This window comes from Corvus moneduloides, chromosome 3 (assembly GCF_009650955.1).
Source record: "Corvus moneduloides isolate bCorMon1 chromosome 3, bCorMon1.pri, whole genome shotgun sequence".
NCBI lineage: Eukaryota > Metazoa > Chordata > Aves > Passeriformes > Corvidae > Corvus > Corvus moneduloides.
Genome location: NC_045478.1, coordinates 56,589,881 through 56,617,223, shown reverse-complemented (window position 1 = coordinate 56,617,223; position 27,343 = coordinate 56,589,881). Strand labels below are relative to the sequence as shown.

The 27,343-nt window shown below is 38.8% G+C and overlaps 1 protein-coding gene across 18 annotated transcripts in view; it reads left to right on the top strand.

Annotated features, from left to right (window-relative positions):
* Positions 1 to 27,343, top strand: part of PTPRK (protein tyrosine phosphatase receptor type K) — a 390,147-nt gene that overhangs the window by 313,665 nt on the left and 49,139 nt on the right. For all 18 annotated transcript variants that reach the window (XM_032101656.1, XM_032101653.1, XM_032101659.1 and 15 more), the window contains exons 12-13: positions 1,884 to 2,157; positions 4,931 to 4,967. In XM_032101656.1, coding sequence (XP_031957547.1) covers positions 1,884 to 2,157; positions 4,931 to 4,967 — 311 coding nt within the window. The remainder of the gene's footprint in view (positions 1 to 1,883; positions 2,158 to 4,930; positions 4,968 to 27,343) is intronic.

Genomic DNA, 27,343 nt, shown 5'->3' with positions numbered 1-27,343 from the left:
TGACTCCGTCACGTGCAGACATTGCACTCTCCTTCCTCTGTCCCTGCTGGCTCTCTCCTTTGAAGTTGCCAGGGTGTCACAGACAAGCTTCCTGCTCTTCTGTCACTTCTGAGAGCAGAATTTCTGTCTGTCCCCATCCACTGGCAGCTGATGAGAGAAGACTGCATAATTCAGGCAGCAGAGACGTGGTGTCTGTGTCCCAGTGCTCTCCAGTTGGTGTCTGGCCAATTCTGAAATGCTTTTTTACCCTGCCTGGGTCCAGGGTCAGCCCAGGGAGGGAATGAATGCCAGTAGTAATTTCTTATCTTGGGACATTATAAATAAAAATTTTAAAAATATTTTTTATCCTGTCAAGCTTTTAAAATATCAGTGCTTTTAGGAATTTTTGCTAGTACATTTGTTTTGAGGCATAAAGAAATATGCTGGATATACAGGGGTTTTGTGCAAGTGATTTGGTGGTACAGTCCTCATTAACTGGAGATGGTTGATATGTAGAGTTTACCACAGAAGGTGATGTATAACTGAGCTCAGTTCGTGGACAGTTTATGAGAAATAGATATCCCCAGATCTAACTTTTTTTTTTTTTTTTACATTCTTTTTTCTACCTGGAGTTTCAAAACTGACATGACTTTGTACATTCTTTTTGGACACATTGAAATGGAAGAAAGACGCATTCCTGCTTAATTTTTAGGTGCTAGGTAAAGGGGATGCTAACATTTTCTTTCAGCTCAAGAAAGACATGAAACTAATTTTCCAGTTTATTTCTTCTCCTCTTTCTTCCATTCGCCAGTATCATACTTTATCTCTGCCACTGCAGTTATTGGGTTTTCTGGGCAGCAGTAGCAGAGAAAATTGACAAAATAATTTAATGCTGCCCCATAAGTTCTGAAAGGAAGAGGACTGTCTTTGCCTTTCAGAGTCCTTGCAGCAACGCAGTGACACTTCAAGAATTTGGTTCAATTTTACCTTTTCTGTTTAGAAAGCTTTATAACAAACCCAAGACAGACAAATCTGCCAGTTTAATTCAAAAGCTTCAGGTTTCTTGTCTACATGCCTTAAAACCTCCAAACCTCCTTTTTTCTTATAAAATGAAGGACTACCTTCTGCTCTCAGTACGTAAATTCTGTACTTCTGAAAGGCAGAGGAAGCTGATAATGAGTTGGTAACATCCTGCAGTCAGGTAGTTCCCCTAAAGGAGAAAGAAGAATTATAATTACTTGTTCTATTTTGAGCAGGTGATTTTGAAAAGTGACCAAACCATGATCCATTTAAAGAGAGGTATTGGGAGATTGAGGTGGTGTTTTGATGGGCTAAATACTCTCTGCTTCAGCAATTTGTAACATTTTATCATTGACAACTGTAGAGGAATGAGGCAGTCTATTTCAGTGGAATGGACAGATTTCTGTCCATCTGTGCTTGTATTACAGCATGTCACTTGTACTTTGGATCTGCATAGCTCTGAGCCAAGATAGAAGCCACAGCAAGGTCAAGAGGTGGAGAAGCCTGTCAGCACATTCTGTCTCTAATGATATGACAACTGCAAATTGGTGCTTCGAGCACAGCCTGGAGGCAGCCATTATGTTGGGTCTTGAAGCTCAGCTTTCTCTAATACTGTTTCAAAGGAAAATGCTAACTTCAGATTGCTTCTGATCAGCCAAGAGTTTAATCTGTTGTAGTTTAACACAGTTGTTCCTGTGTTTCTTCTAAAGAAATAAGGGTTAAAAGAAAGTAAAAATAAGAGGTCTTGTATCGTTGTTTTTCATGAAAAAAATGGATGCTGCTTCTTTCCAACAGCTGAAATAAATAGCTTTGCTGTATTTCCAGCTTTTGATTCTTCTCTGCATCCATCTCCTGTCTTGTCCTTTTTTCCCCTGTCTCACCAGTGCCTACCAGATTGTTGTTGAAGAGCTGCACCCGCACCGAACAAAGCGAGAAACTGGTGCCATGGAGTGCTACCAAATCCCTGTCACCTATCAGACTGCTCTTAGTGGAGGGTCACCGTATTACTTTGCTGCTCAGCTTCCCCCAGGAAACCTGCCAGAGCCAGCCCCCTTTACTGTGGGTGACAACAGGACTTACCAGGGTTTCTGGAACCCCCCGCTGGCTCCTCGGAAAGGCTACAACATCTATTTCCAGGCCATGAGCAGCGTCGAGAAGGCAAGTGCCAACAACACCTTTCTACTGGAAGGAGTCAAAGACATGCCTGTGGTGACAGTTGGGACTGTTGGAGTTGGATGTGGGAGGTGTTGGCAGTGGCATGACTGAAATACCCTCGGTGCTGTGACAGCATGACAGTGCGGCATTCACATTTCACATCAGCCTCGTGTCATAGTAACTGCTACTAGATGAGAGTTTAATACATCTCACAGTAATTGTCTGAGGGAAGTAATTTCAGGGCTGTGACTCCGTGTCCTTGGTAAATAACATCCACAGTCCTTTCCCCAATTCTCAGTACCTGCACTCCTCTGAAGATTAAATTACTGCAGGATAAACAGTGTGGGCTGCACAGTGGGCTAGCAAAATATTGCAAACTTTTTAAGGCTCTCACACTGGACATCAAATAAAAAGTAAAAATTTTCTTAAGCGAAAGTAACCCCTGGCCCACCATGAGTTTGAGAGTCTTTCTGAGAAGATGTACATCAGGTTTGCACCACTGCTGTGCCGTAGAATTATGGCTATCACTCACCTTCATTACCTCCTTGATGTTTCTTTTTAACTCTGCTGCTGAGTACTGCTACTGGCTCTGTATGCATATGGAAGGAAGAAAAGTGTCAGGGAGAGAGTTTCTGAGGTTCCAGGTGGGAAGGAAAACTGTGGCTCTGCAAGCCCCAGGCTGTTCCTCTTGAATGGTTTTTCCTCTTGTAAATGAAAAATGGGGGAGAGGAAAGGTATTGGTGAGAAGGGAAAATGTGGTAGACAGAGAAACTTGCAATATTTAAAAACTAATATTTTGATATGCGGTTTAGAGAACTGAAGTGTCCAGACAGTTCAGACAGGAACTAGAAAGGACAACTAGACTGATAGTCACTGATATCCACCAGAACCATTGGAAATCCACCACGCCTTCCTTATGCTTGGGTCTCTCTGGTGACTAAACAAATCCTTGCCAACAGACAGCCTTGCCTCGGAGTCTTTTGAAGAAAATCTCACCTTTTACCTCTGATTATGAAAATTGGATATGCATCAAGTCAGAATGGGAGCAAAGGTGTTTGAAAACTAGATTTTTTTTCTGATTCAATAGACCACTCCCTTTCTTTAGTTCTTATTTAAAGACCTGAATGAAGTAAACAAAGTAAAATAAAAGGTGGCTTCTAGGCGCCCCTCCTTATTTCCCTCACCTGCTAAAAATAATTCTCTTTGTTTTTGTGGACTACCACTAGACTGCACTGTAAGGAAATATTTTAGCTTTTGTATTTTGACAGATAAGTAGAAAATGAGGAAGGACAGAGAATTTTTTACTTCAACTTGATTTCAGTTTGTGAGAGATTTTAATCCTAAAATGGATTTCTTATGTTTGAAACTTTGGATTGAATTTCTGTTCCTACAGGGATTTAGGGGGAGGTTTTGAGGGGAACTGCAGTGCATTCTGCCAGGACAGAGATCTAGTGGTTGTATGATAACCTCTGAGCTGCAGAATATTTAAACAGAAGCTTTGCTGTAAACCAGTGGGATCACCAAAATAGGCAGAGGGAAGTAAAGTAGGCTCTGAAATACATGGTAGGGTTGAGAAGAGGTGATCCTTGTAGGCATAACAGAAATAGACAAGTAAATCCAGTAACTAGGGAGAACAGGTAAGATTATATTAGTAAACTTTGCGGGGCTTTAATTTAGATTGAAAAATTGTCTTTATTGAACACTTACAGTGCCTCACTTTAGAGTTTTGCTAGCTCTTTACAAGCTGTGCTTACAAACCAGCATCAACATATTTTACCTGTTGCTTTCAAATCTTCAAGAGGACACAGATCCCAGGGGGTGTATTTGGGGAGGGAATACTGGGGGGTGGAGGACTAGAGTAAGCATATTTTGTAGAGTGAAACTGTCATTATTATATTTTCAAATTATATGCCAATATTGTTTAGAGTGATCTAATACAACAGCAGCTGCATCCTCTCACACAACCTTATGCTATTTCAGTATGTTTGCCTTTAAAATAGTTGCACATTCTACACTAAGGTCAGAAAACTCATTTATGATTGACCCTCATCTGTTCAGGTTGTCCAAACTATGCATAAACAAGTAATTTCTCTGTTCATTTGTTTTAATTGTTGACCAAACTTCTGAGGGAAAAGGGGAGACTGGTAAATTACACGCAAGTTGTCTTTGCATGTGCAACATCTTCTGAAGCACATTTCTGTCAGATCACTCTCTCCTGGGCAGATTGTATAGGTTATAGATTAACTGTGGAGGGACACCCAGGCTGCACCTGTGCTCAGTCTACACCCAGAAGCATGAGGGAGCATGTTGCTTATGAGCTTCAGGCAACTCTTTAATAGTGTCAGGATGTAGCAAGACATAATTTTGGAGGCAGTGGTGAGCAAATGTATCTTTTCTGCTGTACAGTGCTGCTGGAGGTCAACACTGGCTCAGGATTTTTGTGCCGAGACATAAATAGGAGTGCCACTCCTCCTCTTTTTTACTGCTGCACCCTCTCTTTATATTCTTATGGCACAATTTCAATTTGATTTGAATAACCTGAAACTTTGCTATATTTGGGCTGTCCTGCACCTTTTCTCCCCATTGTTATCCTGGAAAGTATAGTCCAATAAAGGCAAATTCCCCAGCCTCCTCCCCTGCTAAGTCCCGAGCCTTACAACAACCAGCAACCTTGTTGGGTTGTACCAGCTGATCAGTAGATCTAAGATGAATTTATGGAGTGGGTAGGGCAAGAAAAAGCCCTTGATCTGACTGTTTGCTTTTCTTTCCTTAACAGGAAACCAAAACTCAGTGTGTTCGAATTGCTACAAAAGGTAAGAGGTTTGTCCCCACACACAAAGTAACTTTTTAAATGAAATGTGGTGCTGCTATTAAAGGATCAAAGCAAAGCCAGTACTATCCCTCTATTTTGAACCACTTGATTGTGTTAAAATGTAATGGTCTGCTGCTTTTTATCCTTTGGTATTGAGCCAAGAGAGTACTGTTCTAGCAATACTCACAATTTAGACAAAATAGTGACACCTCTTTTTTCCCCCTCCTCTCTGTGGTTTTTGAGATCTACTTTTAGAGTGCTGAAGCATTGCAGGCAGTAAATAGATGGACAGGGGAGTAGAAAGTCCACGTGGGTAAACTGTCTGTTAAACTAACAATTATTTCCAAGCAGGGGTGGAAATAACTTAAATGAAGGACATGGCAGTTAATTTTCCTAAGTAAGAGCTCCAAGTGTTAGCGAGACATAGGGGAGGGTTGATTTGAGAAAGGCTTGTCTCTTTGACAGCGAGTTCCAGGGCTAAGGCTGACTGCATAGCTGTGAGAATAAATCATGTTGACCCCATACACAGCAGGTTAATCACATACTGCTCACTCAAAAACGCTGTTTCATCTTCAAATGAGGACTTAGTTGTTCTGCTTATTGTTATCTCTTGCTTTGACTGTATTTATAGCCATTTGTTTTGGTGGCTTGATTGTGCCGACATGAGAGTTGTTTGATAGACTCTGGCAGCATAAACAAGAAAGGAGCTTACAAATGCCCAGAGTCCTCTGCAGAGGCCCAGTACTTATGTTGTCTCTTTCTAAATGTATATTGATATTCAGCATAAAAACAACTTTAGATATGAGCAACTGGGTATTAAAGTACTGTGGAGGCACAGCAGCCCCATTTTTTCAATAACTTCCTTCAATTTAAATCTTGTTCCAATGAAAAGCTGATGCCTCTAATGAGATGGTAGAAATCAAACATTTTCTTGAGAAACCAGAAAATAAAATGTACTTCTTAGGATGTGTTAATATTTTCATCAAGTGAGGTAAGCTAATAAAAACAGGAAATTAAAACCATGAGCTAAGCCTTCTGTAAAAAGTATATCAGCATTATTTTTCTTATGTTTACCTGGCAAGATGAAATGTTTTAATTAAAATATATTTGCATAAACAAATATTTATGTACCACAAGCATGTATTGCTAGGATTTGAGTCTAGGGAGGGTTTTGAAAGCCTCAGAAATAACTTAAAATATTTCAGGGCTGTGGAATGGGAAAGCGATGGTCTCTCTCATAATAAATTTTCTGGATAGTAATAATAAAACAGGAAGGGAATTCACCTGTCATATGAGGAAATTATTTTTTGCTTAACCACATGCAGTCCCCCAATCTCAAAGCAATGTTCATGATAGCAATAGACCTCTTGGTGGTTGCTTGTACACCTTCCTCTGCTGCAATAGTCACATTCCCCCTAATGGCTGTAGACTGAAAGAAAGGGAAAATAAGAATGAGGTTTCTTACCGTTGTGTCTTATATATTGCGTTTGCCACTCTGACTGAAGACAAGTTTTCCTGAAGTAAATGCATTACCTGATATATCAGTGCTAAACTCCTTGAAAGTGGAGCTAAAAATCAAAGTGTTTTCTCTGACTTATATTAATTGGTAGATGTGAATTGCAAGGGGAGGCAACATTAGGAGCAAATGCTTTCTTTTCCTCTGCAGGAATGCATTTAATATGGAATCATCACTTCAGAGTCATGTACATTCATATTTCTCAAATGAGTTATACTGGTATTCTAAAGTATTTACATTTTTTAAAAGCTTGTACTGATTTTTTTCCCATGTTTTCATCATAATAGTAATAACATGATATGTTCTGCTCGAAGAAAAGTATACTTAATATACTGGTTTATGTATATGCTCATCTGATTACCCTGATTTGTTTGTTGATTTGTTTGTTTGATTTTTTGTAGTGTGCAAGATCGCTTTGAATCATTGGCAATAGGAGATGCCTGGTTACATTTGTAGTATTTTCATAGGGAAAAGAGTCCTGTCTCACCTTACCCACCTTACCTAATGCGCTCTAGTAAAGCCAGCATACCTGTGTAAAATCCAGAAAATTGTCTAAACTATGTATTCCATTATGAATGTAGTGTGTAGTTCTGTGTCATCTCCTGTGACTTGAAGCAGCCTACAGGTGGCCAAACTGCATTTTGCCTTGAACATGTTGAAAAGGCATTAAAAATTATAAAAAGCTATGGTGGAAGGGAGCAGGGAGGAACAACATAAAAGGTGCACGTTAAGACAAAATCTCCCTGGTAGTGAAGTTCACTGTTACCAGCAAAGTTACTTTCTTATTTCTATCTTGTTCAAGGATCTGGTGTTATCTACTGTGTATATTCACACCAATAAGATGTAAAGAGGGAAAAAAATATGACAGTAACATCATGGTTTGGTGCTGGAGAAGTTCATTCTTAACAATTTTTTTTTTTTTTTGAGAGCTCCCTAGCAACATACTTTACACGTATGTTAACATGTTATGGGTTTCACACGTCATTCCCAGGGTTGCCTTCTACCTTTGGGAATTGATGGAATGCTTTCTTGATTGGTGTCAAACTAATGAAAGTCAACAAATTTAAATTGAAGCACTTGTACTTTTTTTAGTCGGTATATTCCAGGTGCTGTGCTCTCATGCGCTTCAATAACAAATGCCCTGAAGTGTCAAGTCATCTAAAAGATGGTGCCAAATCATGACTAAAATATGTTGCTGCTCTTTCCTGGTGTGTCTTCAAAAAATGTTTTTGAGTAAACAGAGAAACGTACTAGTGTTGGGTGTATTGTAATACACTGAGTTAACTTTTCATAGTAAAAAAAATTGGAGCAGCACCTGTTTAAAAAGTAGCCTCCTGAGCAGTTCCTGTATACTTGCAGCTGAAGGATGAATGCCAGTGATTCTTTGATGGCCCTTAATTAGGCTAATAGTAGGATTCCCCCTTTTTCTAGACACCTACTTCCATGGCACTTTTAAGAGCTAACTTTTGCCCTTCTGCAGAATGGAGTGAATTGGCCCAGCCAGTTATCCGAAGTGACGAGAGACTGTGAAAAGTTACAGACAGTACACAGCCTGTTCACGTAAGCTTTCATTCTTGAGGGAATCAAGTTGAAACAATGTTAAAAATAACTCCTTGTATCACAGGTGATGAGTACAACATACCTAAAGCACCATTTCCAATTACAAATATAGTCCAGAATATATATTAACTGTGAACAACTTTAATTCCTTGGACACTTTTAGCTGATACTGCCTTCCTCTGTTAAGCTGAATCCTCTTCTCATCCAGAAACTCTTAGTAACCCATGATCAGTGTAATTTTTTTTTTCCAACAACATTTAATTGTTCTCTACCTTATTATTTTTTGAATCTATATAGTAAGATTACCCAGTCACGAATAACTTTCCCGCACATAGTAACTGAAGAAAGAGAAAAAATAACAAACCTTGTTTTCTGAAGAGCAGAGAAGAGTGCAGAGACTGAGAGTGCAGGTCAGATATTCATTAGGAATGGAAAGATGGAGTAATGCTAGGAAATATGTATTATTTGATAAAAACCTTGTTATATATCATTTCCTAAAGAAAGTTCTTGAACTTCCTAATACTAGCTTATTAAGGCAGATTTCAACTACAGAATCCTGCAATTGTTGAGGTTGGAAAAGACCTCTAAGAACACCAAGTCTGACCATCAGCCTAGACACCATGTTCACCACCAAACCACGTCCACAGGTGCTGTATCCACATGTTTTTTGAATACTTCTAGGGATGGTGACTCCACCACTTCCCTGGGCAGTCTGTTTCAATGCTTTACAACCCTTTCCATGAAGAAATCTTTCCTAATATCTAATTTAGACCTCCTGGCAAAACTTGACACCACTGAGTAGTTCATAAGATGCACATATCAGAATGAATACATGATAACCAAACCTGCCTAACCAAACTGTTGATAAACTTAAGTAAATAGAAGGTGTGTGCACTTCAAAGTAATAGATGATGTTGGTAACTGATCTGTCACAACCTGGAGTTGAGTTTGACTGTGTAAAACTTTGAACAGGTTTCTACTTGCACACAACATCAGCATTTCATTTTACAGTCTAAAATGTTACTGACTGCTAAGGGAATGAAACTAGATTAACATGGTCAGAGAAGAGTGATGCTTCAAATTATTTAGCATGTAAATAGACATTTAAGAGGACAGAAGGGACAGCAGAGCTGTTATTAAGCAGAGTATATGAAGTTGACATTTGTGACAGTTTTCAGGCTGCCAAGTTTGAGGCTAACACTGATTTATGTGTATTCTTTTGTTTTGCTTAGTGGGCTAGAGAAAAATATTGAAAATTTAATTAGAAGAAATCTACTGTGGCAGTAAATAAAGAAGTGGTGTGCCTGGCAGCTCTATCACAGAGTAGTTAGAGGGAATAAATGAAGTCCAGGGTTTCTCATTCCACATTTAAAACAAGAACTTCATCAATTCCAACATTATTTTCCCTTGTGGTTTTCATTTGTGTTATTAGTTCAGGCAGCATAGAACTTCTCTATCTCTATGCATGTTTGGTTCATACAGATGGATGACAATGCCATTTGAGATGATGCGCATCTGGAAGTAATTGTGAAAGGGCAGAAAATGACTTTTTAATCTGATTTGAGGAATAAAGAGGTCTGGGTGGTAACATTTCAACTGCAAGTGTGCATTTAGTCCACCATCATTACTGCTCTGAATTCATTCCCACAGCAGTTGGGGATTGATCCAAAGGCCTTTGATGTCAATGGGAGTCCTTCCACTGACATTAATGTGCTTTGGATTAGGTCTTTAGAAGTCATAAATCTGTCTAGACCATAATTATTTCCTTGAAATTGTTCCTGATGATGTTTCTGCTCTTAGGGAAATTTGTGAAAGTCAAATCACCTCCTGTTGCAGGATGCTCAGAAATGTCTGTTACCGACTAATGCACAAATGAAGGGAATATGGTAAATGTATCTGAAAGGAATTTTCTCGCACTGTTGTTGATACGTTTTGATCAATGCTGCTACAATGACTTTGAGCTGTACCATCACAATAGGAGCTGGAGACCCAAGTGGCAATAAAAATATAGAGAAGAATGCAGGTGTTTCCTAAGTCACGTCTTTTTTTTTTCTCATTCATAGGAAAAGCATTTAATATGTTTAAACTTCAGAGGTCTTTTGCATAATGTCTTTTATCACACAAAGAGGAGAATTTAGTTGACTTGCTGAGTTTTCCAAAGATGGAAACAGAACATTAGCATGGCATATTTTTCTCTTTTGTATATGAAATTGCAGTAGCTCACCAAGGAACCACATCTGCTAGTTCTGATAAGTAATACCTTTGGTTGTAAACAAAAAATTGCATGATCCCTTGATGGAGTATTTGATGATGGTTATTAAAAAAACAGTTAAGGGAGGGACACCTCCAGATATCCAGACACAAAACCTATAATGTGAATATTTTCATGTATGTACAAAGATTGAAATCTTAGCAATATAAAGATTTCCTAAAGAATAAGAATTTTAGAAGTAAGAACTCAGGTAGAGTATTCAATTTTGTATTTAAATATTAGAGAAGGAATGTTGATACGTTGCAAGGGTCACCATCTTAGCATATATGCTCTTTTAGTAGATGCCTGGATTATTACGTCTCTTCAGCTATTATGTATATTATTTCATGAATCAGACTATGGGCATTCAGTGTTTTGCATCCATTGCTAGAATGTATGGAGACATAAAGGTAGAAATACAAAGTTTTCAAAAAACTCGTTAGATTTTTAACTGCAATTGAAAATCCTTCATTCTCCTTATAATAAATGTGCATTTAAAAGTACCCTTTGATAATACTTCTGGGTGCAGGGGTGTATTTCAGCTCCTCTTTTCTTACTGTTCTTTCTCAGTTTCTCATTTCTCTTTCCTTAGGTGTTTATCTTCTTTGTGTCATTGTAAAATTACAAGTGTTTAGAGAAGGCAAACTCTATCATCCCCTGATTGGACTGGTCTCAGCCCCTTTTCACACAGGCAGCCTGTGTACACTTTCCTTTGCTATTGTGATTAACTGTACCATTGACTAAAATGGCCTCTTGCAATGCCTGGGGTTGAAGAGTGTGTGAGGTAGATCAGGCAGAGATTGCTGCCTCTAACAGCCTGTCACAGGCATTTCATGTGCACGTTCAGCCTTGGAGCAACAAGAATTTGGCTCATGTGTACTGCAGTGAAGTTTTAGAGCAGCCCTGGGACAGCTCTGTTTTCAAGAAAGAAGGAAAAACGGGTCTTTAGGAATTATAAATTGTGTTTATATGCAGCCAGTACTCTTCAGCCAGGATGACACTTTCTCTGCACTGGCAAGCGTGACAGCACAGTCAGCCCAGAGTAGGTTTTGCCACACACATAATTTACACATAAGCTGAATATCAAACCAAATAAAGCCACAAATTGCTGATGCTGGAAATATCCCTACATTCAGGTATCTTACCACCCTTGTTAGTTCCAGTAGAGAAGCTACAGTTCAAACTGATGAGGTCAAAATCAGTCATACCTGAGATCAGTTCTGTTGAAAGGTTCTTTGGATTGGGAGATTTTAATATAGACACATTTACTGAATTTGGAATTTTATAGGAAAGTCCCAGATTGCTTTGGAATTGGTTATGAAAACTTGAATGACACTCCAGTAGTAATGATATGCTCCAATCCCTAACTGGTCATTGCTGTCCTTAGTTCTGATGTGCTGTTATTGCAGAAGATGTCATGAATGCATTCAGTGTTGGACTAGTAATAGCTTCCTTCCTGCGCTACAAAAATCATTTATGTGGCTGATTGATGATATGATCATTAATAATGAGGAGTCGATGTTAGCAGATCATACATAAGCCAACACAAAAAATCAGATTCTTAAGGAGTATGTATGGCTGGTGGTCACAGAGCTGGTGGAAAAAAGTGCTTGTCTAGCTCTTTGTTATCCCTGTTACAAATGACTGACGTCACTCAAATTTGCCAAAATTAATTAACCTAAGTCAAAATAATTTAAATGTTTTCTAGGTTAAAACAATTGCATAAGCAGTTCTGAAAGCACAGTAGAAATGACAGTATATGATGGAGTGGTTGTGAAAGGCAACGGGGAGGTAGTCTTCACCGTACTCAGCTGCATCCAAAAGGTCATGTTTAAAACTGCTAGAAGAAATGAAACCTCAAGGTCAAACCTGCTTGAATCCAACTGAAAAAAACCCAAACATAAAATGTTGCATCAGTATGCAACACCTTACCACAGAGGAAGTAATCTTTGCAATTATTCATTCTTGTATTAACAGCTGCCTAATGCCAAGATATTTTTAATAGAAGACAAAATATATTTGAGCAGTAAGGCTGCTCACTGTGCACCTGGACAGGAAGGACACAAGGAGGACATCAGAAAAGAATGGTGCCCAAAGAACTAAGAAGAAATTCAGCAACATCTAAATCAGAAATGTGCTCATTCATTTTTATGAAAACAGTTTAAGACCGTGAAATTAGCGTCACCATGTTTCTCTGTATCTGATTGAACACTTTTATCTACATGAAAATAAGTCCCACCTTATTGTCGTGAACATTACAAGGGTTTATTAAACTATTTGCATGTCATCTCTGACAGAGCGCTAAGTTCTACAGATAGTCATCTAGAAACAAGGAGCAGCATTGCCAAGTGTAGTAGCACTTCCTAAACACTCCAATGTGTTGCACAGCAAGTCAGTATGGTAGATTGGCACTGCTGCCAAGTTACTCGAATACAGAGACTGGGACTTTGTCAGCTGCATAAGGAGAGGATGGCTCTGAAGTTCAGGAGCTCATGCTGCTTTCTGCTCTGGTGTGAAGTTGTGTACTAACCAGGCTGCTTTTGGAAAGATGCCACCTGGAAGGGCTTGCAGATGGACCTTGTAGGCAGGGTGATCTTTCTAGAAATAACGTGGTTATCACACATCTGTCTGTCACAGCAGGAGGTATCTACAGGCACTGTTAAAACAATTTTTGTGGCCAGGTGAATTCAAAGCATAGGGAACAGAATTACAACCCTGTGTGGTGTTTTCAATGCTGTGAACTTAGGAAGTGTCTGGAGACTTTTGTGTGAGTTCAGCAGTCTGGAAAGGACTGTGAATATACTCCATGCTGCACAGCGATGAAGGTTCTTGATCAGGAGGGACTTCCAGCACCCTTTACTGTCAAAGAGGTCATGAAATATATTACATGCTTTGACACTTTTGTTTAACATCTACTTTGTTAAATCAACAGGAAAGGTAACCACATTCAGTACCATATAGATGCCAGAATATTTAACCTGAACATTAAATCAGAGGTTCCAAATCTGCTGACTTGTGTTCCTTGCTCTTTGCTGATGACTGAGTATTGGTTATTCAAACATATGTAAGCAGACTACATATTATTGACTGTTTCAGCACCTCTCCCAAGAAGTTTGGCCAGGCCATTTTTCCCACAGGGAAAAAGAGGTCCTGCTCTAACCTTACTATGGTGGAAAATATCCTGAGGCAGTAGTCTGTGCTGATGCTACACAACTGAAATTTGTGAGAATAGCAATGCTACTTCACCAATATACTTTTTTCAGAACACCCGAGTTAATAGCAAAGGCATGCAGGGAGTAGCAAAAGCCAATATAGTATTTAGGATGTTAAAGCAGCATGTCTGAAATAAGAGGCATCTGGCTTCAAATAAAACTAAATATCTATTGTATGTTAGTTGTTGTCACTCTGTGTATGGCTACAAAACTTGGATGTTTTATCGTCTCCATATCTAGCATCCAAACCATTTCCAGCTCATTGCTTTCATGCCCTTGCTGCCATAAAACTGCAGGATATTGCCCTGAATGATGCATTCCTAAATTGCTGTCACATTGTTAGCACTGAAGCAAGATTACAGGACATCCAGTTATGCCAGACCTGCTTATCATGCGGGACAACAGATTGCCCAAAACTGGCTTCTATGGGCAGTTGAATTGAAGAGTATAGCTCAGAGGCAGCATAATGAGGTGGTTAATGGATAAGTTTAAGGCAAATCCTCACTTATGTGTCATCAGTTTCACAGTGTAGGAAATTAAATCTGAAGATTTCCTGCTCTGGTGAAGAATAGGTACTTATGCCATCATAACATTCAAATAAAATTTGAATGGCACTGTATGGTAAAAGTGAATATAGTAGTGAAAACGTTGTATCTGCACACTTCACAGAATCATGAAAATGTTGAGTCTTCCTGGGACAATGAAACCAAGTCCTTATGTACTGATGGAAAACAGGAATCACAATCACTCTTTCCATCCCTCATTCTGCTGTGTTTCTGAATTTGCCATTTCTCCAGGCTCAAGAACGATGCATCCTAATGAAAAAGAAATCTGTCAAAGGGAGCAAGAGACCTGCATGGATGAACAAAGAACTCCTGTCATTACTCAAACATAAGCAGGAAATACACAGGAAATGAAAAAGGGTCAGGCCACTTGGAATGAGAGATTGTCAGAGTAAGCTGAAATGAAACAAGGAAGGCCAAGGCCAAGGAGTTAAATCTGGTCAAGGGTGTTAAGGACAACAAGAAAGGCTAAGCCACTCATGATCATCTTTAAAAGGTCATGGAGATCAGAAGAGATAACTGAGGACTGGAAGAAAGCAAACGTCCCAGTCTTCAAAAAGGGCAAGGAGGAGGACCCAGGGAACTACCATCTAGTCAGCTTGACCTCAATATCCCTGGAAAGTCAATGGAACATCTCATTCTGGAGGCCACCTCTATCCACATGAGTGTCCAGTAGTAAATATGGATTCACTAAAGGGAAATCATGCTTGACCAACCTGACTGCCTTCTATGACGAAGCAACTACCTTGATGGTTAAGGGGAGAGCAGCAGGTATTGTCTATCCTGACACAGTCTCACAATATCCTCATAGGCAAACTCAGGAAGTGTGGCCTTAATGAGTGGACAGTGATGTGGATTGAGAACTGGGTGAATGACAGATCCCAGAGGGTCGTAGTCAGTGGCACAGAGTCTAGTTGGAGGCCCCAAGGTTCAGTAGTGGGCCCAGATTGCACTAGATGACAATGTTCCTTCCAACCCAAACTATTCTATGATATGAAGATGTGTATTCTGGTTGTACAACTTATTCTTGGGACCATTAGGTAATGACAGAAAAATCAAATTGCTGACTCTTCGCCAGAACTGTTAAAAGAGGTTTTAATACTATATCCATGTTTTTAACAACAGATGAGCCTTTTTCCATATCAGAGAGAGAAGGGACAGGATTCTACAGATACTGTAATTGGCATTCAAATTGCCTCAACATATGGAAGGCATTGATTTACACAAGTACAGGCATTTTTTAATGTGAATCTTAATTTTTATGTACACTAACACCATCCGGATGGTGTGAATTTGCTTTTTTTGTTGACCCATTACAATAGAAAACATGTAGCCAAGCAAATCTCAAATTGACCATTGATCTGTTTCTAATTTCACAGATTTTGCAGAATTGAGTCTGTCATTTCTTTTTTGAAATGATGTTGCTGCATCCCCTAGAATTTTGTACCAACTTTTATAAGGACTGGTAATTCAACATGCTGTAATTATTTTCTGCAAATGCAAACAGATTTTCTCACAATTCTTTAGCGTTTCTCATTTCTGGTAGTTCATAAAGATTTAATCCTGAAGGGTCAGTTATCTGATAATATTCCAAAATTTAGAAAGTTTGTAAGTTAGTTCCCATTCTGACACCGCTAGGGCTGCCCGAGACCTCACGGTGTCCAGCTGCAGACATCCTTGGTTTCTGCTGCAGCAAGCGGAGAGGGCCAGCTCCTTCACAAGGAGCGAGCCCCAAACAAGGATATTGAAGAGGTGTTGGAGGAGGCAAAGGAAGAGAGAGGGGTCTCTTGTATGGGTTCTAGCTGGTTTATTGCAAGTGGAGGGTCCAGGGACAAAACACAATGGAATGAGAGGGTCCAAGGTTCTTACTCTCAGGAAAAAAAGGAGGCAGTATAAGGGGAAACAACCAATGGGGATTGACTAAGGGGGAGGAGCCAATAGGGGGGGCTATCCAATGGGGATAACTTATGGGAGGAGATTACGTGAGTCAACCAATGGGGCGTCAAAGATGGGAGAACTTTCTAGAACTAATACATAGGCAATTAAGGGAAATACATAAACATGAACTCATACATAAAACTGGGTGAAGAACTCCTAAGCCAATAAACTTGAAACATGTAAACTAAGAACCATTAGGAACATGGGAACTCGCCGTAACCACGGGGAGAGAATCAGACCTCTGTGTTCTGGAGGCCTCTTCACCATTCCTCTGAAGGTTCTGTTGCAGTGGTCATCCCCCCATGCACCGCAACACCATTCTTCTTGAAATCATTGAACCATAATATTTATACAGGGATTTGCATCCATGTGTTCACCTCTCTTAGCATTTACTTTTGTACACGTCTAATAAAAAGGTTATCGTTCCTTGTCCTGGCGTAAAGGCTTTTAAGATACTACACTGTGAAAACTGAGTACTGCGTGCTTCATCTGCTCAGTGAAACATCCAGAAGGAGCCTCTGTCCTCTATATCTCAAATGGGATCAAAGATTAAAATTGCTGTGTGTAATAGTGTATTTCCTTTCCTACTTGCACATTTACAGAAAATTCTATACATATCAGATGAGAAGGCTGATTTTTCAGACTACTCCGTCTTTTGAGGAATATATGTCCCAAGTGTCCATGAACAGCAGTCAGATATTAACCATCATGGTTACAAAGGACTTTTGATCAGTAACTTGAACTGTGGAGTGTTCCCTGCTTACGTGTTTCAGCCTAGATTGTGCTGTACACTGAGATGGGAAAAGCTGCTGTCTATTTGCAGCAGTCACTACATATTTGTAAATCTACCAAATTCTTATTTTGCTTTTGAACTTCATTTAGAAATCCTCCTTCTATGATAGGTCATTGGCAGTTTAGTGACTGAGAGATCATAGAATCATGTTAAGGCTGTAAAAGATGTCTAAGATCTTGACCCACTGAACTGTGTCCCCAGGTGCCATATCTGCAATTTTTTGAACACTTTCAGGCATGGTGATTCCACCATTTCTCCCTGGGCACCCTGTTCCAGTGCCTAACCACCTTTTCAGTGAATAAATGTTTCCTAATGCCCAATTTAAACCTCCCCTGGCACAGATAGAGGCTGTTTTCTGTCATTTTGCCACCTGTTACCTGGGGGAGACCAACCCCCACCTCACTACAACCTCCTTTTAGGTAGTTGTAGAGAGTGATGGAGGCCCCCTGCGCCTTCTTATCTGCAGCCTAGAGAACCACAGCTCACTCAGCTGCTGCTCATGGAAAACTGAATTGCATCATATGCTTGTCCAAATACGAAAGCTGGTAATTTGGTTGCCTTTGTATTAAAAGCACGTTGCTTACTCAGCATAAGCTCTGAGACATCATCTTACTTAGTCAAATCAAATAGCTTTACTAGTGTAGATTGAATTCAAACAGAACTGTAGAGTTTTCTCAGAGTCAGAAAGTGAAATCAATTTATTGCATGCACAGTATTGAGCAACAGAAATCACAACTTCCTGGATGTCCCTTCAGTAGTGGTGAAATTTAGGCAGTGAAATTTTATACCCATGAAACAGAACCATCTGGAAGTATTTTTCCAAATTTTTTCGGGAAGTACAAATCTTTTATGCTTTATTTTTGATTAACCCGTTCAATGAACTATTTAGATGAATGCAAACACATACTTAGAACAATTTCCTTTGCTAGCAGAGGGATCTGTGGTGCTTGCACAGATCAAAACATAATGTGATAGATGGTAAGCACAGGGTGCTGTTGGGTTGGACCTGAACCAGACAGACTTTTGTATGAACGAATGCCTATAGCTTGGAGGAGAAGAGGAAAGCTATGCAGGTACTGCAGCTGCCTGAGCTTACAGCTAGAGTGTAGTGCCTTGCTTGCCTCCAGCCAGCCCACAGAGGGGATGAGCTTGGTAAGTAGCACATGGTGCACAGCTGGGCCCACACAGCGAACCTGGCAGGGACGTGACTGCAGCATGTAGCCCATGTCACTGCTGAGGTGGGGTCATACTGCCAGAACAAGAGAGCCCCCCCAGTTGTTACCATAACGCATTCTGAGATTTGGGAAAATGAGGATGTGTCCATCTCATGCTAAACAACACTTGGCTAGATTTTCAAAACTCTAAGATCAAGTGACAGCTGCTTTGTATCTAATGGCAAAATTTCTTAAAATAAAACTCCTTCCACATTTGAGTTGCTTGCTCAACGTCTTGTCAAAGAAAAACACATCAGCTGTACTGCATACTCCATTCAGCCATGTATGGAGGCTTCTTGAGTCCTACCCAATGCTGAAGTATTTCATCAAGCCAAATTTTGTTATTGCCATAGCTGGAGCTGATGACATAAGAAAAAATGTAGGATTTCCAACAAATTGTCGTAACCTTCGCTAGGCTAAAGGGGAAATACAATCACACAGGAAAAGCTGACTGTAAGTCTTTCATCTTTTCCTTCTCAGGATGTAGCTACTTAAGGTAGTTAGAAGCAAATTATACTGTGGTATAAATGTTTGAGATAGAAGCATAAATAAAACATCCCTAAACTGGAAGCTAAGTACAGATATAATATATATTTCTTTTGTCAGCTTTGAAAATGGCTATTGTATGTTAAATTCAGTTTTTTATGAGAACAGATACTCAGTTATTTTCGTATTCTGCTGGGTTTTGTGCCACATTAGTTTTGCTAACTATGTAATTTTTGAGTCTAAATTAATTGTCTAACTAGGTGTTTTACAGCAAAGAGAAAAAAGTTATCACCCTAATGAAAAATATGCAATCCTCTATCTGTAAGCATAATGGGTGCCTTGTGATATTTACAGTCCCACAACTTATTTTTATCTTGGTTAAGCAACTTGGAGGACTTGCTTCTGGTTTGGGGTAGGGCATACGAAATAATGTATGGTTTTATGTTTCTGCTGAGGTCTCTCCACTCTCTCTTCCATTTTATTATTACTACTGTCCAGTTTAATGTAAGGTATTTCAACTTTTCTGATGGGAGTTCTCTATTGAAGAGAAAGATCTTGCTTACATTGGGATATACAGCATTGCCTAACCATGCCTGTGCTGTCTGCACAGTGTATCAGAGCAGCTTTTCTGCAAACTGAGTAATTAATTTCTTAAACAGCATACTCTAATAAAAAATAGTATTGTAACTTCATTTTCAGCAAATAAACCATGGTGAATCAAAAAGTGTCAGGAGGCAAAAGAGAATGTGTGTTCTTGTACCTGAACAATTTGCTGTGTTTTTTGAGGTGTCTCGTCAATTCAAGGCTGGGTGCTGGATCTTGCCCCATCTCTCTGTGTACGTGTAGATTTCTCTCTTGGAACTGTAAGTCTCATTAGGATCAGAGCATGAGGTCTTGGCTGGGGGATTGCTCTCCTCTGATTTGTAACTATGGAATAAAGAGGAAGAACACAGATACTTTGCCTGTGTAGAGTGAATATGGTTATTGTAGTCATGTATATGTTGAGAAAAAATTTGCTCTATAACAATAACTGACAATTTTTCCTGTTCTCCGAGGACGTTTTTCATTTTAAAGTTTGGCTTTTATTTCACGTACTCAATTTCTCCACTCACATCTAACAATGTAATTATTAGGAAATTCCCATGAGCAGTATTGAAGAAAGATGCTGTCTTAGGGATATTTTAAGTTTTTCAAGATAAAAAGGGCTTGGTATCAGAATTATTATTGATTTCCAGTCACTGTAAAGTACACACACATCACAATAAAAGTTAACTGCCTAGAAGAATGTAAAAGAGCAGTGACTTTAAATAAAAAGAAATTCCAGATTAAAAAGAAACCAGACTAAAGTAAATGCAGTGAACTGCTTTCTTTGTGTCTGGAGTGTTTTCTTCATACGGTTACTGTAAAAACAATGTTTTCTTTTGTTCTTTTTAACACAGGCAGGAACACATCAATATTTAATTTGACCATAAGTAGTATATGTATTCCATTTAACCCCAAATATATTTTGGACTTCGTATATTTTTATAATGATGATGTGAATTTATAAATCCTTAATGCCCTTAATGCTGCCCATATGTTGTGTTGAAATCTGTAAAAATAAAAGTCAAGAAGATAGTTATGGGCTCCAAAAGCTGAAACCAACCTAAGCCAGTCTAACAGCTAAAGATTTATCAGCTGGATCCTAATGCTCCTAAACCTTTGGCAAAACAAATGTTGCCCTTGAGAACTTATCTCATTATATCTGGGCATCTTAAATCACTCTACAGAAATAATGCAAAATAAAATAAAATGCTCTACTTCTAAATAGAAGGCATGATCCTGGCATCTGTGCTTCTGCCCCAAGTGCTGTCCTTCTGTGCCACAATCAGCATGAGCTTTTCTTAGATTTATGCTTGTGGGTATATGGACAACTGGAAGTCATTTGGATATGCCAGTTGTCCTCATTATTTTTATTTTTTTTTCTCCTTATCCACTATCAGTTGCTAAGGATAGTACTAGTTTTACTTTGAAGCGGTATGCAGCCAAGATTACTTCATGTACATTTTTGAATCTCAGAAGGAAAGGACAAGAAAAGCCATTATAAGGACCAACATGAATGTATTTTCCACCAACAGAAGATGACGGTGATTCTTCAGCATGTGGAAAAGCTCTGCCTCAGGTTTCTACACACACTTGCCCAGTACCTGCTGAAGACTAGTCAGATTGAAGCAATCAGGTGTTCTCATCAATTTACAAACTTTTCATACCTATTTGAAACCCAAGACTTCTAAAAGCTACAAATCATTAGTAGTTTGGAGGCTATCTTGCCCATGGGACTTAGAATTTCTTCTTGTCATCCTAGCTTTTGTTGGTAGCCTTTTGTTAGCTGACAGTTCCTTTCTTCCTTTCACACCAGCTATTCATTTTGCTATATTTTTTCCCATCCACTCATAGTAAACTGATGAAGCAGCACAGCATTATAATGAATTCCTATTTGGTTAGGCAAAAGTTGGATTGTCGTGAGTAATCGAATTATTCCTCTGGAGACAGGATTTCTAAGTAAAGTGATGAGGTGAGGCGATTACAGCTGTAACCCTTACAAGCATAAAAAGATGTGTTATGCTAATCCTTTGTGAATGGGCTGAATTGAAAGTGAGGGAAATAAAAAAGAATGCTCTTGAAAGAAGAAGGGGGGTATGAAAGGACTACTGTGTCATTTATTCCCTTTTCATTCATCCTCTCTTGCTACAGATAAAAAAATAGTGGTAAACTGGAGTACTTTACCTGTCAAGTTTGACATTCAAATAATTTAATCTTTAACTGCCTTAAATACTGTGTAAAAAAATGAGGGGGTGGGAGGATAGGTATAGCAAAAAAAAAAAAGTGAAAAAGTGCCAGTTAGTATAGGCTGCTTTTTGTTAAGGTTGCTAAATGCTGTATGACCTTATCTTACCTTGTTGTAAAAGCAGCAGAGCGAGGAAGGGAAAAAGAGACACTGTGGAAAGTAAGAGTTATGCCAAACATTACCTTTATCTGAAAACACTTATAGCTCAAGTGCAAGATCCTTGTAACCCCCAGGCTTGTTTATTTTCTGTTTCCACTCTTTCAGCTGTTAAATAAGAGTGCTGTGTCTCAAGTTAACACCTAAAAGGACTTTTAGAGGTTCAACTAGAAGGAGAGATGGCATGTAAATTACAATAAGGTAACTAACTGAATAGAGCATTATAAATATGTCTTATTAATTGGATAAGAAGAAGCAGCTTGTTTGTTTTTAGACGATCAAACTGGATATAAATGGCCAATGGTATTAGTGGCTTTTGGTTTTCTTCTGTTGAGTTGGTTTTCTTTAAGATTTGGAACAATTTTCATTGTTGCTTTTATTTCTTCCTTTCTGTGTGCATTTTGGAGGGTGGGACAGTTGACCCCGACCGGCAATTAAGCACCCATTCAGCTGCTCTGCTCACCAGCAAAATGGGGAAGAGAATCAGAGGAGGGAAAGTAAGAAAACCTGTGAGCTGAGATAAGAATGGTTTAATAAGTGAAGAAAGGATTAATTTTTTTTTTTTTTTTAAGGGATACAAAGGCAGTCGCTCACTACCTCCCACAGCCAGTCCAATGCCCAGACAGTCTCCAAGCTTTGGAAAAATAGAATTCCCAGGTTTTATTTAAGCATGACATCATATGACATGGGATACCCCTTGGGGCCAGCTGTCCTGATCATGCCCCCTCCCAGCCCCTTGCTGGTGGGGCAGTGTGAGAAATGAGGAAGCCTTGATGCTGTGCAAGCACTGCTCAACAATAGCTAAAACAGTGTTATCAACACTGTTTTGGTCACAAATTGAAAACACAGCACCCTAACAAGTGCAGTGATGAAGATTTACTCCACCTCAGCCAGAGTTATCCTTATTCCGCCCTCAGACAGACAGATTCCTTAACAATGCTTAGACTTTAAGGTAATGCTTTTCAGCATACTATATTTCCAGTGAGAATGGAGGAAGTTTCAGTAAAATTTCTTCCCCTACATAGGTTTACAGTGATGATTCAAATTTGGTGTTCTGAAGTTTCATATTAATGAAAGTCTCCATTAGCTCTAAATTTGGAAAAAAGATACCAATGGGCACAGGGGAATGAACTGCTTATTTTTCCCTGTCAGATACCTGAAACGAGCTAGAATTTGAGAACAGGGACTTTGAAAAATTATAATTCCCAGAATGTACACTTTACACTTATATTTCCCCCGAATTCCTTGAGTTCAGCTTCCCTGTAAAGTCTCTCTTTACTACTCTCTTACTGTTTTGCCCACATCCCTCTTGAAATATTTAATGTATTAGCTAAGGCAAAAAGACTTTTTTTAACCTCAGAAATTATTCTCAAGCCATTTCTGTTCATTTCATTGTGGCTGGGACAGACCCTTGTGCACAAGGAGCCCTGCTTGAAGTGGGAGGGATAGCCCGGCGCTGAAACTAACTCAGCTTAATCTCAGCTGTAATCTTCCCTGATCCAATGTTGAAGACAGGAATGAAATCCAAGATGACATATTCTGTTACTAGAGTATTTGATGGGCCAAGAATGTGAGAAAGGTCTCTACAAAACTCTGAGCAGGAGTTCCTTAGAGTTGTTACCCTCCTGCAGCAGCACAGGCATAGTGGAAGTGCTGTGGGGGAAGGATATTTGGGTTTAATGGGGAAGTACATACCAGTTATAGAAAGCTATTTCCTCTGGACTTATGGGATGAGGACTATTTGCCTTTTTCAGAAAAATTTGTTTGAATTTGGCTGTTGCTGTCACTGGGTTTCCAATCAGCATTTGTAATTAAAAGTTCTTAAATATTAATGGTACTTTTTATCCTTGCCAGAAGTCGAGATTAGTGTAAGATGGTTCTATGTAATGAAACTTGGTTTGAATTCACATTCACTAAGTGAACATTGTTAAGTCAATGAGCTGAGTGAGAATGAAATTTAGTGTATTGTTACTAAGTAAAAGATTTCATGTTTCTTGAAAGAGGCTTTGCAAGTGTTCAATAAACAGAGTGAAATTGATATTATATTAAAAATATCTTCTGGTGATAAAACTGATTTAATAAATACCTGCAATGTCTATGAATGCTTAATAAGGCATTTTTTTGTTAGTGGGCATAAATACATTTTTCTGTATGTGTCTGAAATAAGATTTTTTGCATATGATTCTGCTGGAAGCTTAGAGCAAATACATCTAACTAATTGTTGAAAAATGTTTAAGTATTGCGTTTATGTAAACTGATAGTCCTTAAATTGGCATCTTTGTTCACGACATTTCATGAAGTAAAAGACAGAATCTTGAAATCAGACTTTTCTTTTAGTAGTTTCCGTTAAGAGTGGTTGAACCACTCCTTTTTTGTCCATCCTGGTGTAACCCTCTTGATTTCAGTAGAAGTCCTGCTCTCAAATGCATATGGAGATATTCAGTTTGCCAGGTCTCAAGAGAGTAACTGAATGTAAAGAATATTTAAAATATTTGAAGTAGACTGAACATTTTTTAGTTTAAAAACCTGTTCAGACTAGTTCACAATACAAATAAAAGTTTTTTGAAAAATAAATAGACAATGAAATTTAGTCATTGCTTTTCTTATCTTTAGACTTAACCTGATTTGGATTCATTTGGTCAGCAAAGGTTACTTTTATGAATAATTTCTTTATGCTTAGGAAGAAAGTACTCAGGCTTAAAAGCCTTAAAAGAAACATCAAGGGTAAAAGCAGTGCCATACTTTGAGACAGGAATTGTATGATTGTGGAGCGGGGGCAAAGGTAAGGGAAGGTTAAATGACAGGATCTTTGTTGATATTTTCTGTTACGTAGAAGGTGACATCACTTCCCTCATTTGAGTGATGTTGTTTGGTTGTTTCTATCTGCACAGTAAGAAATAGGAAGGGATGTACTTGCTCCAACTAAAGGTGAAGGCTTACTAGCAGTGACCCAAGGTGTATATCACAAGGAGGTTCATCTGTAAATGACTCCATGCAGGTTTGATAGTGCCTTCCAGTGCTTCTGCCTTTCAGATTCCTAACACTATTTGCATTCCTGTTCTGCCCATCTCACAAAAAAGCAGAGAATTTATGCAGACCAAATGGTAGTTTTCTGGGGTGGCTGCATATGTAGTTGCATCTGGAGTTCCCATTGCTAACTAACACAAGGCATGGACTTTCTGGATTGTACAAAGTAATGTCTGTAATAGGTCTGGATTGTGCCTTTAGAAAGAAGGAAAGAAATAGGCCACCTCTCTCACTCACAGAGATCCACATTTGGATTTGCTTCTCTTTTTATTGGCATATATCTCTCAGATTCATGTAGTGAGGGATAAAATCCCCATCCAATTTAAACTGATATTTTACAATCACAAATCACTGATTTCATTTACATTTCTTACTTTTCTTTTTCAGCATTTTTTCCTGTGTTCTAGTGATAAAAAAAGGCTTTTATAGTTTTCTTATGAAGTTTAATGTAGTCCCAAGTTATTTAATATTTGCTTCAGAAATACGTTATTATTCTCCACTTTCTGTTTCTTAAATGCTTGAAGTATGCAAACAGTTTTGAATTTAATTTTATTTTTTGAGTATTTGGTAAATAGCAGGCATGATCATATTGGATTGCACTATGTTTTCATGTAGTACTTACTAGTCTTATCATTATACCAGAATCAGGCAAGAGAAGGTCTATCAGATATTCCATTCATTGGCTAATATATTTCCCGGGTGTACATTTCTTTTCAGACATTCGTTGAAATATGACAATTCATCTGATTTATGACAGCTGTTCAAGCAATCTGAAAGTCATCTCCTGTGTTGGTGCTGTCTGAATATATGAGGTTGAATCCATCAGCCCAAGTTTGAAAATTTTGGCCAGCTGTCTCTAAGAAAGCTGATAGATAACATTGCTTGGGTTTTAAGGAATGAGAAGTTGAAGTGAACCATTCATTAAAGTCGTATCAAGTTAGTCAGTGAATAAATCCATTTTTCCTGCCCTTGAAAAGATGAAAGGCTGTTTTTGCCGTGAATGGCCAGGAATACCTGCTTATAAATGGGAACTCACAGTGTGGAGTGGCCTGGGTGTTTCAAATTGCAGTTCACATTTGCCAAAGAGACAATGGAAATGAGGTATATACAGGTGTGTTTTAGCTTGTGTCTCTGAACACTAGAGCACATTGTTTTAATGTCAGTTCTTGTTTAATACAATCTTTGTTGTCATTTTAAGATGTAAATTTGGTTTTGATCATTGTTAGACATAACTCAGGGCCTCAGTATAGATATTTTTGCCACCTCATCTGCAAGAGTTCTTGGCACTCCATCAGTTTAAGGTGATTTTCTCCTCCAAATCAGTCACATTTTAATCAGATCACAACTGAAAACCCTAAAACTAGATTTAAAATATAAATACCAGAACAGTAATCTTCTTTGCTGACAATCCGTTACATAAATCATAATACAATATTTGCATGTTATAGTTGGCTTCATTTATTTTGACTTTTATGTGAATTTGAAGCTTTTGTTAAATATATGGTTGGGGTTTTTTCCTTTGATACAGCTGTATTTTCCTGGAGAAACTAGCTGAGAAAGCAGCAGCCCAAGGCATATCCAATACAGAGCAGGCCGTTCCATCCTCTGGATAAAAACAGCCAAACACTCTATTACCTATGTAAAACGCGCACTGAGGGGGCACCAAAGTCATTTTCAAACTGATACCTTTTAGTTCTGCATACTGTACAGCCATTACTATCTTTCCTACGTCCTCACTATCTTTTGCCAGAGTGTGTGCTTTGTGAAATTAAAAACTGGTTCATCTTTACCTTTTATGAACAAGTATAATAACAGATACAAAAAGTTCATCTAACTTTAATCATAGAAGTTCTCTATTACACCTGGTTCCCCTTCACAGTCTTGCGTGAATATTTCCTCAAGTAATGGAAATAACAAAAATCTCTTTATTTTTTTCAGATGAGGGAGATTATTAGAGTTTAAGATTTGAAGATAACTTCAGTATTAAAAGAAAAAAATGCGAAAAAGTAGAGTCAAAGGTTCAGAAAGTGAACCCTTGACAGTCTTTTTTCTTGCAGACCTGTGTTGTCCTGTAGTCTGCAGGACTGCCATCTCTTCTTCGTGGTTGAAAGTTTCTTTGACATATTAATAATGTAGGCATATATAGAAAGAGAGGCAATGACACAGTGTGAAAGGCTTTTAATATCATTACAGGTCCTGATCTGAACTCAATAATCAATGGCAATCAACCCAGAGCTGTGGTTATTGATGTGTTTTTCATACAGTTGTCATTGCATTAGCTGCACGTTGTTGCAGTGTCATTATGTCTGTGTTTTTAGATGTCAAATGTGGTAAACAAGCCTACAGACAGGCTCATGACTTCTTACACAGGGTTTAAGGCTTAGGTAACATATTTGGGTTGGAAATGGCGGTGTAGCAGAATATGACAAAGCTTTTAGCCAGCTAAAGGCTGCTGCCCTCACATCACAGCTGGTAGACTAGCACAGATAAGCACCATGGCTTTGATATTTCAGTCCAAAATCAGGTGGCAGAGCTTAAAGTGCTGGCATAAGACCTTTCAGATGTATTTGGATAAGCAGATTTGGGAGCAACTGCATAATTAGGGTAATGGCTGAGATAGTACTTGCAGCCTGCTGTGATGTGCAGCTGGGTGATATCCCCCACTGGTTTGGAAGAGGATATTTGCCTTTCCCTCATGCTCCCAGACATCCAGCTGCTTAAGACAGGTGTCTTAAGCAGTAGTGCTAAAAAGTTCAGGAGAACCTCAAGAGTTTTGACCCATGTAACTTTCTGGGAGCAGATGCTCTTCCAATAGGAAGGCTTTACATGGGAAA